We start from the raw sequence: 13912 nt of genomic DNA, 5'->3' as shown, positions 1-13912 counted from the left end.
TCTCTTTCTGGCTCGCAGACTGCCTCCTTCTTGCTGGCAGAGGGGGAGGATCTGCCTTCTCAAGAGGCCACCAATCCCATTGAATTAGGTCTCTACCTTTATGCCCGCATTTAACCTTAATTACCTCCTTATAGGTCCTATCTTCAAATACAGTCACACTGGGGGGTTAGGGCTTCAAAATATGAATTTTGAGGGGGACACAATTCAGTTCATAGCAGGCTTGCAACTTGAAATTTTCAATCTCTTAACATCCTCAAACACACCAAGTCTGAAAAGGTAACCTTGAAAATTAACCATGTGTTGTTTTGTATTAATGGTTCTGAAGGTTTGCTGTTGACATAACCAGTTGCTCTCTTTGTCCTATTTGTGGCTATCAAACTGTGCATGGGCAGTTATTTACTTATTTTATTGAGATATAATTGACATTAGTTTCGGGTGTACAACATAATGTTTCACTGTATGTATATATTGTGAAATGATCACAATAAGTCTAGTTAACATCCATCACTACACATAATTATGCTTTTTTTCTTGTGATGAGAAGTTTTAAGATCTACTCTCTTAGCAGGCAGTTATTATATATTTAAACGTGCCAAGATTAACTTTAACTTCTAAGCATAGAAGCACCTCTTCAGAGCCTGTATTATCTAGAATGTTTCCCTGCTTCTGGACTGAAATTCAGCTCCTTCCCTCTCTCATCCCAAATCCAACAAGGTCACTTTCCATTTGTGAATGAAGGAAAATATAGACTTTACTTGGATACTTTTGTTAAGTATAAGAAAGGCCACAGGACTCCGTCTTTGAATGGAGTGTGTATATTTTAAGCTCATGTGGTGTGTTTCCAATTATTTTTACTGTGAAATTTGGGAGTGTGCACTTGGAAGCACTTCACCTAAGCTTAGCCAAGTAAATGAGAATTTTCCTTTTGTTGAAGAAAGGGAGCTTTACATGGTGCCTTGTATTGGAATCTGCTAAAGGCACTGTTTATTTGCTTCCAGTCGGCAATCAGAAATTGTGTCAAAGGTCTGAAGTTTTCTAAATAGTCAAAAGAACCTAAAAGATTTTATATGGTATAGAGCTGTTTTAAAACAAGACTGTGAGTTCCCTTATAAGTCAAGAAACAAATTCCACTTCTTATAACAATACATGTAGATTAAAAGAACAATATATACTGTTTCACATACTTTAAAGTCATCGTATGCTAGGGTAGATGCTACTTTCCTAAGAGATTAAACAAAAGTCTTGAAATTAACATTTCATCTCTCTGGATGCTCTTCTCAATAAACATAAGAAAGAACTTGTAAAAAATTAAACTTAATTAAGAATTTTCCCCACCTTTTATTTTCTAACCTCCTCCTTATCTTAGTGTGAAGGGACATTTCAACAAAGCAATTACATTCCACGAAGCTTCTTATTAAATACAATTGTAACATATTTCTTTAACTATGATCAGTATAGGAAATTAAAGCTATAATTTCTGATTTCCACAGTGCATTCAACAAATTTTCATCTCCATTGTTTCTACCTGATTCATGCCAGCATCATCTCTCACTGGCCTTGTACCAGGTTTCCATCTGGCTTGCCTGCTTCTACTGTCACCCCATCCTTCTCTGCATAGCAATCAGAACCATCAGTCTAAAACATAAATCATATTCTGCCACTCTTCTCCTTAGAATTTCTTGTTGTGCTCTGAATAAAATTCAAATTCCTTTCATTGGCCTGAAAGTCTCTATGTGATCTGGCCTCCAGTATACCTGTCTGACTTCATTTCCTACCACTTTCTTCTCCATGACCACACTCCAGCCACACTGGCACTCTTGTTCCTCAAATTCAGACACAGGTCTACCTAAGGTCTTTGTGTTGGCCTGGAATGCTCGAGTCTCAGGTCTTCACTTGGCTCCCTCTTCCTTGTCATTCAGGTCTCAGCAAAACCGTCACCTTCTCAGTGAGAACTTCTCTAAGCCCTCTGTCTAATACAGCCCACGTCCTCTCCTAACCACCCATCACTTCATTCTGCATCATCTATGTTAGTTATAGTACTATTTGACTACTGGAAATTATTATTTTTAAAAATATTTACTAAGTGTATTTATTATTCATCCGGACGTGCATTTGAAATTATCTTGATTACTTACTTGTTTCGGGTTTACTGTTGATGGAGTTCAGGACAAATTATCCCAATATATGGCACCTTGGCATATTGAATATTTTAAGCTGAAGGAGTCTGAGGAAATGGCAGAGGCAGGAAAGTCTCTGTGACTTTCCTCCTGCACTTCTTCCCTGAAGCAGGTTGTAAGCCCCTCACATGAGAGGCGCCCTCCCTATTCCCGAGAAAAGGAGCATCCTTATCTCCAAGATGGAGGGATAGAGAGAAGAATCTATGTAAACAGCCTTGCTAATTTTCCCCAGTTTACTACAGTTAGCTCATACTTTCTGCCCTATTCTATCTTTCCATGACTTTCCACTCTTCACGAAACCTAGCATAAAAATACTTAGGTTTAACCATTTCTTCAGACCTTCCTTTCCTCATGAAGGCTCTTGTGTCACATAAAATTTATGTTAAATAAATTTATATGCTTTCTCCTATTAATCTATTTTTGCCAGTTTAATTTTCAGACCTAGCCAGGGACCCTAAGAGGGTCGAGGAAATCTTTCTTTTCTCGTATACTGTCTTCCCCATGAAAGGAAGGACCTTGTAAGTCTGTTTATTGCTGTAAACCAGCACCTGAAAAATGCCTGCTCATAACAGGCATTCTCTCTGTTGTTTGAATGAATGAACGAATGCATGCTAACTATACTGAAGACAAAGCGCCCAGCCCAGTGGGGGATACACAAATGAAGCAGAAAGGGACCCTGCCCTCAAGAATCTTGAGGTCTACTGGAAAAGAAAACACATAGGGACAACGTGCTATTGGTTTTGGAAAAGAAAGAGATGACACCCAGCTGAAGGAGATCAAGGCTGGCCATGAGTAGGAGGTTGCATTTAAGCTGAAAGATGAAAGATGGGTATTTTGGTATTTTCTAGTTCATTCAATGTTCTCTTTGTCCTGCTTAGTTAGACAAACTTGACATCTGACTGCTTCACTAAGCCCCCTTTCAAAGCATGTTGGCATTGCACTTGGTTTTGAATATTTCTATTGTTCTGCGAACTTGGGCTGGATTCACTTGATCACTTGCAGGTAAGTGTATCCATGGGCAAAAAATGCACATTTATCATGAAACATAGTAACACAGATTTTAGACAATAAATTAGGTTGTTTAAGTGAAATAAAAGTTTCCATGTTATTGCTTTTGTAATTGAGCATATTTTAGCATTTAGCATACAAATTAGCCCATAGGCCTAGGCAAATAAAAATGTTAATAAAATGTAAAGATACAATAGAACACTAATAGTGAATTTGGTTAGGCTATTAATGTTAGATTACATTACATATATCATTTCCACAATACAGGTAAACATGAACATTTTCTAAACCAGCGAAAGACTTTGTGGATCAGAATTTTCAAAATTCAAGATAATTTTATTACAATAATTTATGGGACTAAAAACAGATGAATGTTCTTGTATTCTGTGTAGAAGGCAAATATTTGTTTGATGTGTCTACGTCTCCCCCACTCTCCTCCACCTTAATGCTTGAGAATGACTTCATCTAAATAACGATTTGATTTATTGTTACTAGAAATTCAGGTTTCCATGAAAGAAACTAGTGAGAATATAAAAATAAATGAAATCTAACATTTCTTCCCACACTTGCCCTGCTTTGGCACAGAGCCACATACAACTCCAGGGGTAGTACTTACATAGCCTCCAATGTGAGTGATGCCTCTGGAGTTGTCCAGTGCACAAACCATACCACCGTACGAGTCATCTTGGATTGTACAAAGGAGTAACTAAGCGTGGGTCAATTCAAAAAACTTGCAAATTTACTGCTTAAAGGGTTTATTTAACTCATTAGGAAAACAGCACAATATTACAAAATCAAACAAACTTCTCACCTTGCCAAAAAATATTAGAAGGAAATCAATGGAAGGTATTTGCGGAAGAAACTATGGATTGCTTGCCTAAAAGGCAATCTCCCCTCTTCATATTTGCTAAGAGACCCCCCCAAATTTTATCCAGATATTGAGCAGCCGTGTAGTTTACAAGACAGTGGATCCCCTTCTAAGCACCAGATGGTGAACTGGATACTCGTATTTCATTACCCTTTGCATCTTTGGTTTGTTCAGGTCAATGAGCTGGAGGCGAAGTCTTGCTTGGGAGCCTTTGGGAAAGGTTTCCTTGATCTACAAAAAGGAAACAAGGAAAGAAGCACCCTCTTCCCTCCTTTGAGTCTCTGGACATTGTTGTGATACTTGTGTTACATGGAGCCACTGCAGCTGTCTTGGGACCCAATTCAGGCAGTATGCATCTTGAAACATATCCACGTTTATCTCTATAATTAGATAGAGGGGGCCCAAAGAAACATTGGAGAGCATCAAATTCAACTTGGTTAAACCAGCTTCCATATTGTTTGGCTTATTAATATTCCCAATAGAAATCACAACTATTAAGCCAAACCGTTTGGTTTGGGAGCAGTGATAAATACAGACACAATCTGATTATCTGGATAGGTGCCATTTTAGACAGAGAAGTTTACAGAGTGACCCCTTTGATTACGTAGTAATTTCTCGAATAGTATCTTACCAGAATTAATTCACTGGAGTGGGTAGTTTATTTCTAGGATATTTTTTAAACTGAACCTAAGCACTAAAATGGATGAATTTAATACTTACAGAATTATAAAGGTGATTAGCAATGCTTTTAGCCTTGTCACAAATATTACTATTTAACACAAACTAAAATTATAATGTGAGTGTTTGCTTATATGCCAAATCGTATGTTAAGTGCTTGCTTAACTCAAAGAGCTCCATTCAGGTCTCATAACCATTCAGGTGAGGACTATTATTATATCCATTTTATGGACGAGGAAACTGAGGTTAGGTGAGGTTAAATAGTTTATTCAAGATCAGAGCTAATGAGTAGAAAAGAGGGGATTTGCAGTCTGACTCCAGACCTCAAGCTCCTAATCATGCAGTTTTCTGCCCACGAGTCAATAACATTCTTGGTTGAGGCATGTGGCAGACACCGTTGGGTGCCTACTTAACAACTATGCCCCCTTTTTCCTCTCAAACAGAACTCCTATTTCGTTTGGGAGTGACTCATGCTCAGCTTAATGAACTGTGGCAATCCCATTTTCTATCGTCACTGACTGGTCTGCAGTGGGTATGTGACCATTTTTTGGCCAGTAAGGGAGATTTCACTGTGGGGGGGGGGCAGTCTGGGAAAGATTTTTCTCCTTCATAAAAATGGGAGCTGCACTGCCTTTCCCTCCCTTCCTGCTTGTACAATGACCTCTGAGGATGTGAAGTCTGGAGCTGTGGCAACCACATTGTAATCAAGAGCTGACAAGCCTGGAAACAAAAGCCAACATGTGAAGGTGGTAGAGAGCAAGCATAAAAAAGAGCTTGGGTCCTTAATGACATGACTGTGCTGCTGAACTAACATTGAGACTACCTACATCTGAACTTCATGTTAAAGATACAATGAATGACCTCATGCTTTAAGCTGCTGTTACTTAGATATTCTGTTCCTTGTGGCCAAAGCCATCTTAATGGATACAATCTGGGCAGGGAAAAGATGTTTTCCCAGAGTTGCTGTGAGAACAGATGAAGTGGAGGTTATCAAGATTTCAGGCAGGAATCCGTTAGTGTAGGTAGTAGTTCAGAAAAAAAGCACTCAGCTTTATCTCAGATCTGGGTAAATCTGAGCAATGCACGTCTGCGCTGGGTATTTTCCCTTTTTTTCTCCAGATGCACTGCTTCCTCTTCTCTGTGTGACTGACTGATACGGACTGCATCATCCGGTCCTCTGGCTTCTGGTTGAATGTGGCCCTGGGGATGCACCAGCAGGAGACTGGAGGAGGGAGGTGAGTGAGCTAGAAATCCCCCAGCTTCTTCCCTGGGTGATTACTCAGGCTGGCTGTATCCCTGGACTGAGGGTCCTGCTGCCCTTTCTCTGCTGAGATTTGGTAACTGTCCCTTCCCTTGCCTTCTACAGATCTCAGAGCTTGTAGCCCCAGGCTTTCACACTTCCCTTGTGGTTTCCCACACCCTGCCCACATCTTTGCAAAGTACCATTTGTTTCCTGCCAGGCCCTGACTGATACAATGGTGTGAACAGATCACTGCAGCTGTTGAAGCTGGGTCCAGGCTCTCTGAAATGTGGTGAGATTCCGTGGAGTTATTCATAGTTTAAAGAAGGGCTTTCCTCAACCAGGAAAGGAGACTACATAAATAAGTGGCATGCTGCAAAAGTGGAACAAAGTCGCACAGCTCAGACAGATCACTTTCTCCCAAGGACAAGAAATCAGAAGAGATGGCATTTGATATGAGGATGGACAGGATTTTTAAAAGACAAAGACGAGAGAGTGTGAGTCAATCCAGGGAGGAGAGAAAACTCAGGAAGAGTTTCTGAAAAATTAGTGCTGGAAGGGACCTAAGATGTCCTTTATTCAATGTTAGCTCTCCCTCCACCTCCTTTACAGAGGAGTAAACTTGAAGCTGAGATTTGGCTAAGATCAAACAGCAAGTAAGTAGCATGCCCGGACTCCAACCCAGGTCAGCTAGCTACTAGGCTAGTTCCTAATCCACCTTCCACCTCCACTCCTTACCTCACCTAAGGCAGTCTGCTTACTTGTCAGTCTCGCCTGCTAGAATGTGACCACCTTGAGAGTAGGGCCTCTGTTTTCTTCTTCCTTGAACCCCAGTACCTAGCACAATTTCTGACATCAAGTCATTGTTATCATGATCAGCTACGAAATGGTAAGAAGCATCCACCCTCTGCCAGACACTCTGCAGATACTTTATATCTACCTCATGTAATCTTCACAACAACCTGGAGGGGTATAATTATCTCCACTTTCAGCTGAGGATGCTGCGGCTCAGAGAGGTTGTCTAATTTGCCAGAGGTCACACAGTAATGTGCTGGGCTCTATTTTACCTTCCATCAACCTGACCCCGGAGTCTGGTTGCCTCAGTGGGCGTTCAGTAACACTTGTTGAATGAATGAACAGGAAACAGCGACTCGGGGTAAATGACCGGCTGCAACAGGCCACCCCCGAGGTCCCGCCACCTCTGGCCGCGGTCTCAGCACGTCCTCTCTCCACAGCACGCCCGCTCCTCTCAGCGCCCCGCCCAGGCCCCGAGGCTCCGCCCCCGACTCCGCCCGGCTGGCCAGCCACGCCTCCACCTCGAGGAGTTCTGTCGCCCCTGCTGTCCAAGTTTTCTCCTGGCTCGAGCCGCTGCACCCAGGGCTTCTCTCGCCCTCCGACCTGGAGCGGGTTTCGCTCCCCTGCCCCTCCCCTCGCCCTCCTTCATTCCTCAAACTTCTATTTTCCTCCCTCTTTAAACTTCAGTCATCCTAGTGCCCGCCTCCTCCACTCCTACCAACCAATCGGTGGCTCTCATTCTCGCCGCGGGTCCGCCCCCTGCCCGCCGGGGGCCAATCCCCGGCGAGGGAGTCCAGGGCCTGGGCTCGTTCCCAAGCGCCTGGCCGGTGACGGCAGCGCGCCGGGCGCCGCGCGGCGGAAGGGGGCGGGGCTCTGGGTGAGGGATGGGCGAGGGCGGGGGGGAAGGGAAGAGGGAGGAGGAGGAGGTTGCGGCGGGTTTGAAAGCGGCAGTTTCCTGGCAGCCTGGGCAGGCGTTGGTCTCGGCGCTCCGGCTCCGCAGCGGCCACGATCGATCCGGCGCCGGGACTACGCGCGCTTCGGCGCGCCCCCGGCGGATTTTTCCCGTTTCGGCTCTTCCCTCTCACCTCCCCGCCCCCCCGCTCCAGCCTTTCCCGCCGCTCCGGCGCGAAGCCCGGGGGCCAGCCGTCGGCTGTGACCCCGCCCGAAGCCCCTACGGAGCCGCCTGGGGACCATTCCCTTCTCCTTTCTTCAGCCTAATCCGGGGTGGCCCTCGCCGAGCCCGGGCAGCCCCGGGGAGCGCAGCCGGGAGGGGCGTCCGAGGGGCGTCTCGGGGCTTGGGGCGGCCCGGCCCCCGGCGGGCTGTGGTCGGGGGCGGGGGTGCCGGAGCGGCGCGGCCCCCCTCGCCGGGCTGCGCGGGCCGCCGGGGGCCCCAGGCTGAGAGGGGCCCGGCGCGGCGCCCCCGCCGCCCGCGCGGGGGCTCCCCCATGGTGCAGCGGGCTTCGGGATGTCGAAGACGCTGAAGAAGAAGAAGCACTGGCTCAGCAAGGTGCAGGAGTGCGCGGTGTCCTGGGCCGGGCCCCCGGGCGACTTGGGCGCCGAGATCCGGGGCGGCGCGGAGCGCGGTGAGTTCCCCTACCTGGGGCGGCTCCGCGACGAGCCCGGCGGGGGCACCTGCTGCGTCGTCTCGGGCAAGGCGCCCAGCCCGGGGGATGTGCTGCTGGAGGTGAACGGGACGCCTGTCAGCGGGCTCACCAACCGGGACACACTGGCTGTCATCCGCCACTTCCGCGAGCCCATCCGTCTCAAGACTGTGAAGCCAGGTACGCCGGCCCTGCCTTTCTGTGGCGGGGGTCGGGGGAGGTCCGGGGTGGGCGTCTGGGAGCAGCGGCCCCTCCCCACCTCTTATGGTCCAGGGTAGTCTTAGCCCTCTTGGGTGTGCCGGACTCCCTGGAGAGGCGCCAGGGTGGCGGTGGTGATTCCCATTTTGCCGATAGGAAAACTGAGTTCTGGCTCGGCCAGGCTGCTGTGCGGGCTGTCACAGGATTGCGACCAGAAGCGGGGTTTCTTGGATTTGTGCCTCCGTCTCCCACCGCAGAGTTTTTGAATAGAGAGAAAACCAGCCCTTTTCTCCTTTTCTTTGTGAATAGATCCTCATGGTTGTAGCATTTTCCTTGCAACAGCCTTACGCATTTTCTAATAGAGAAAGAGGTCTGCACTATCGAGGCACTTAGTGCCAAGGTTACCACCTAGTGTACCTGGGAGGGCTTAGCTGCTTCAGTGTTTGTTGCACACTAACAATGCCTCGGAGCTGACAACCTAACTCTGTCAGTCCAGGTGGTTCGAGTGTCTCGGTACTGACGGTGTACAATATGTGCTATGTGGTAGAGTGGTGTGTTCTTGGTAGGGAGCTGTTGAATAGTCTGGTTTTCGAAGGAAGACCTAGGTGCCTCGCTGAGGAAAAGCTTTGGTAAATCTTTGATTTTTACAGACTTTTGTTGAAGTGGTGGATAAAAAGGGCCCCTGTTGCCTCGGTATCTTTTATGCTAGTAAAATCTGCTGCAAAGCATATTACGTTTATGGCATACTTGCTAGTTTCAAAGCATTGATCAGACTGCGTACAGTGAAATCTAATAGTATTGTAATAGTCCTTACGTATTTGATATCGGTAACAGTGTTGGTCGTTTCAGCATCGGTAGAACGTGGTTATGTTTTCTGAGATGTTTGTAGGAGGCAGAATTATGAGTACAGCGTTATTAGAAATCAAACTATATTTGCTGAATGTGCTCTACTGAATATACAATGCATCAAAATATAATGGGCTGCTTAATTGTGACGGGTTAGAGAAATCGTTCCATCCCTTTACCACAAAATGCTAGAAAATTCTGGAGAAAATTTAACATGTTAGCTCCCTAACCTTTTTTTTTTCTTTCTCAGCAGCTCACTTTGGGAATCTCTCTTTAACACTCCTTGGGCTTAATCTGAATTGATGGTTTGTGGTGCAGTATACATGTGTGTGTATTGTGGGTGTATACACACACACACACACACACACACACACACTCACATGTGCCTGCAATCTTAAATTAAGATTTTCTTCACGTGGTCTATTCCATCGCATTCATTTTAATCTTCTGGGTTTATGTGAGGTTTTCTTTGTATTGTTGTTAATCTAAAAAACTTTAGCAGACTTAAAACATCTTTTTCTGTGTAGTATTGTGAATTCAAAAATTCTTTCTTAACTCAAACTTTTAGAGCCATATGTGAAGGGTAGAGGAAAGGCTTTTGGGCTGTATCTTGCCAGTCAGGCATTGTCTGTAATATGCGGAATATGAAATATACAGCACTTACTGATCTAGTTGTCATTTAGTTGAAATCCCATGAGTCAGGGAATAATGAGAATATCTGCATCATTGCTTTGTGTTTTGTTTTGATTAGTTGGGGCATATATGAGAGTATAATTGGTATTTTCAAACATAGTTTAAAAGTTGATAGATTGAGGAAGTTGGTATATTCTCACATTTTTATCATTCTTTTAGAAGACTGGGGAAATGTATCTTTAATATTAGTCTGGTCTGCATGTTATATGTTTTCACACCTTTATATCAAGTTTAAGAAGATAATTCAAAGTTTAGTGTGTATCTAGTAATATAAATAGTTGTGTTGAGTAAACATCGTATGCCCCAAAGTGTAGTTGACCTTTTTATAGTAATAAAATTTTGCACTCTTGACAACCACAGATACCACAGATCCTATTTTAAATGCCTCGCTAAAATAAAGGGAATAATTTATGTTACTGGGTGTAGCACATTTTGTAATCATTAATAATAAAAGTTCTGAATACTACACCTATTTTTAAAAGATACACTCTACTTCAGTAATTTCTAAAAGATACCACTATGTGTCATCTGAGATTAGTATTCTTGTTTCTAAGCAAGTTGTAATTTAAAAATTTTAATCTCTTTAAACAGAATAGTATTCTTAGTTTCTTAATAGCCTCATGTTAGGCATTATATTAAATGGCTTTCTTAAATGGCTTTGCTTAAACACTTCTTATGAAATAGCAAGATTTTTGCAGGTTAAGCACAAGACTTTAAATATTAGGAATTAAGAACTTGAGGTTATTCGTAGAACTTTGGGTGTGATTAAAAACAGCATAAATATTATCTCTAGAGGAGACAGATTTTTTTACTGTTGGGATTAATTTTGAAAAGTCTGAAAATACAGAATTAAGGGAATTTAAAAAGGAACTTGTCCATCACATTGGTGTTTTTTCCCCTTTTATCTAGACTTTGTGAGAGAAATGGATTTTTCAATTTAATAGGGCATTGTAAAGTGCTCTCAGCACTCTGTCTCGTCTAGATTAGTAACTCTTTATTAAACTATATTCATAACATATCATTTAGAAGCTGGCACAGAGCAGGAGTAAATTTAACCATTTCTGTAAGGTGTCACATTAGCAGGGAATGATGTCATACTGTCTTCTGACAAAGTCCGTGGTGGAAGGAAGAGCTGGACTGTAGGACACGGCTGCTGGAGCACTCATTCTGCCTAACTTTCTCCTTTTCTTCCAGTAGATGCTAGGAAGAGCCAGCCAGAGACAGCACCATCACCCAGATGACTTGCTGAAGGTTCTTGCTGCCAGTGACTGTCTTTAGCTTTGATTTGGGTTTTTCTTTTTTTCTTTCTTTCTTCTGTTATAATCTGTAATGGAGATTCGAAAGTAATTTTTAAAATATGGTTTCTAATCTGAGGCTTTTCCTGATAAAATTAGGGAATTTCTTATTGAATTCTTATTCTTATTTAGTATTAATGTAATACTTAGCAGTCAGTACTTTCCTGCTTCTAGGAGAATCTTTGGTTCCACCTGTTGCTTGACCCAACTGGTCACCTCTTTCTTAATTACAGCCCTGTTATTTTTCTACAGAGAAAAGTTTACTTGAATTTGAACTTTGTGCTTTCCCAGTAGTAAAGGAAGTTGGAATTTGGACCTCTGGTGAAATTGTTTCATGATGTAGTCCTGTGACCAGGATTAGTTTCTTTGATTTTACTTCAGAGTATATTTTGAAAGTTTCTATTCTGATTAATGATTGAAGTAGTTAATTTTGTTCTAAAATTCTCCAAACCATGAATGTGCAGAGTTTTATGGAATATTCGCTTCTTTGTCTACCTTAAACAAATATTTCAGGGGTTGTAAATTATGTGGATTTAATTCCAGAGACTGAGTATTGACACAATAAGTACATGAAATCATTGTCTACTATGTTATTATGCACGCATTGTATTCAGCTGCTCTAAGTCTAGAGGTGAAAATCAGGAGGAACAATGATACAGTTTGTTTAAACAAAAACTAATTTGAAACAGATCTTGTTTAATGCTCATAAATGGAGGTAAAAGTCTTCATCACTGACTCTTTGAAACATCTGATTTATGAGGAAATGTTGTTAAAATGAGCACATTCCTAGAAATACATTCCCCGTTGGTGAAGAAACATCACTAGATGCTTTTAAGTAAGGATGTTTATGTTAGGTCAGTAATGCATAACTCTACCCGTTTCTTCTCTTAACTCTTGGATCTTTTTGTTAGTTTTTTTGGTTTAGTGGGTAACTTGGGACTTTCGGTGAGTTTTGTTTAGATAGTTGTAATATTTGAAGAAGCAAAGAGTGAGAGAAATTAGAGTTAATTTCTAGCCTCTTAGTTTTGCAATACAAAAAAGTTTCTCTTTACCTTTTTAAACAATAGAAACTAGAGATTGGATGAGGCAGCCCCTTTGTTAGGGAAAATAGCATCAAATTTTGATAAACGTTAAACTTGAAACTTTCCTGCTTTCTCAAATTTTGGTAGCAAGTTTTTCGGTCTGAAGTTGGTTTTAATGACTCAAGGTTCAGGTTCTGGACTTTATTCATTAACGCCTTTAATTCATATGAGTACTGGGCTTATCCCACAGTGATAGGACTTAACATTTGGCCCTTTCGACTTTCAGATCATTTTTATTTTATTCAGTTTAATGCTAAAACTGATTTTCATGGAACATAACTGTGTTCCTGGGGAATAGAAATTGTTTTTCTTCTGTGATCCTGGGATGTACTTTATAAAACCTCTCATTATCAGAGATAAATTTCAGTGATTTTTTTTTTTGGCCTGGTCTCTGATTTATGTAAATTAATGATAAAACAAACCTCTTGCATTTAAGAATCTGACTTAAGAAGTCAGTCCGGAATCTGCTCAGGTGAATGTTTCATATAATGTCTTTTGTATGTAACCCCTAAGTCCTTTGTAAATTTTGTGGGCACTTATTGTTTTGGGAGTATGTTGTAGGAGAATTTCATTTTTATGAACCACTTCAACATTACCTACCGATTTCAAACTCTGCCAATTTCCAAGTCCATTTTTAGTTGTTTGTGATTTGACAAAAGATAATTGTTTTGGTATTGAGGACTAGAACTGTGTCTCTTTTAATTAATTAATTATTTTTGTTTCCCTTCTAAACTTTTTTTTTTTGGTGAGGAAGATTGGCCCTGAGCTAACATCTATTACCAATCTTCCTCTTTTTTTTTTCCTCCACAAAGCCCCAGTACGTAGTTGATATCCTAGTTTTAGGTCATTCTAGTTCTTCTATGTGGGATGCCGCCACAACATGGCTTTATGAGTGGTGCATAGGTAGGTCTACACCCAGGATCCGAACTGGTGAACCTGGGGCCGCTGAAGTAGAATGTATGAACTTAACCCTTTGGTCATGGGGCTGGCCCCTCTTTTCTAAAATTTTGAGAAATAATTTCCTTGTAATCCTATGTTTTGTTGAAAGAATGAATACCCTTAATTTAAAACCATTCCTAAGGGTAAGTTTTTCAGTAGCTCAGAGGCTGGTGTTCTGAGAGACTCGTTTATGGGGGAAGAGAGGCAAGTCTGTTGCTCTCTGTCTCCTTTAACAAATATTATTTGTAATGTTTTCCCCCCAAAAGTACTTATTTTACTTCATAAATAGAAAATAGAAAGTTGTATTACTGGCACACATTCATTCTCTGAGCAAACGTTTAGTGGTGTACCCACCGTGTGAGCTAGCACTGGTGACGTAAAAATATAAAATACAAAAATGCGTCAGAAATGGTCTGTCCTCAAGAAGCTCACAGTTTAGTGGGAACTTGATTCCGTGCTAAGGAACACCTGTAGGTTTTACCTTTTTCCCTT

At 42.4% G+C, this 13912-nt stretch overlaps 1 protein-coding gene across 8 annotated transcripts in view; it reads left to right on the top strand.

Annotated features, from left to right (window-relative positions):
• The first annotated feature begins 8096 nt into the window (after positions 1 to 8096).
• Positions 8097 to 13912, top strand: part of MAGI3 (membrane associated guanylate kinase, WW and PDZ domain containing 3) — a 220992-nt gene continuing 215176 nt past the window's right edge. For 6 of the 8 annotated variants that reach the window (XM_023642109.2, XM_070268467.1, XM_070268463.1 and 3 more), the window contains exon 1: positions 8097 to 8547. In XM_023642109.2, the coding sequence (XP_023497877.2) occupies positions 8232 to 8547 (316 nt within the window). In that variant the 5' untranslated portion in view covers positions 8097 to 8231. The remainder of the gene's footprint in view (positions 8548 to 13912) is intronic. The other 2 variants (XM_014740072.3, XM_070268465.1) reach the window with 2 other exon arrangements.

This window comes from Equus caballus, chromosome 5, assembly GCF_041296265.1.
Source record: "Equus caballus isolate H_3958 breed thoroughbred chromosome 5, TB-T2T, whole genome shotgun sequence".
In the NCBI taxonomy this organism is placed as follows: Eukaryota; Metazoa; Chordata; class Mammalia; order Perissodactyla; family Equidae; genus Equus; species Equus caballus.
This window is presented reverse-complemented; position numbering and strand designations above follow the sequence as displayed.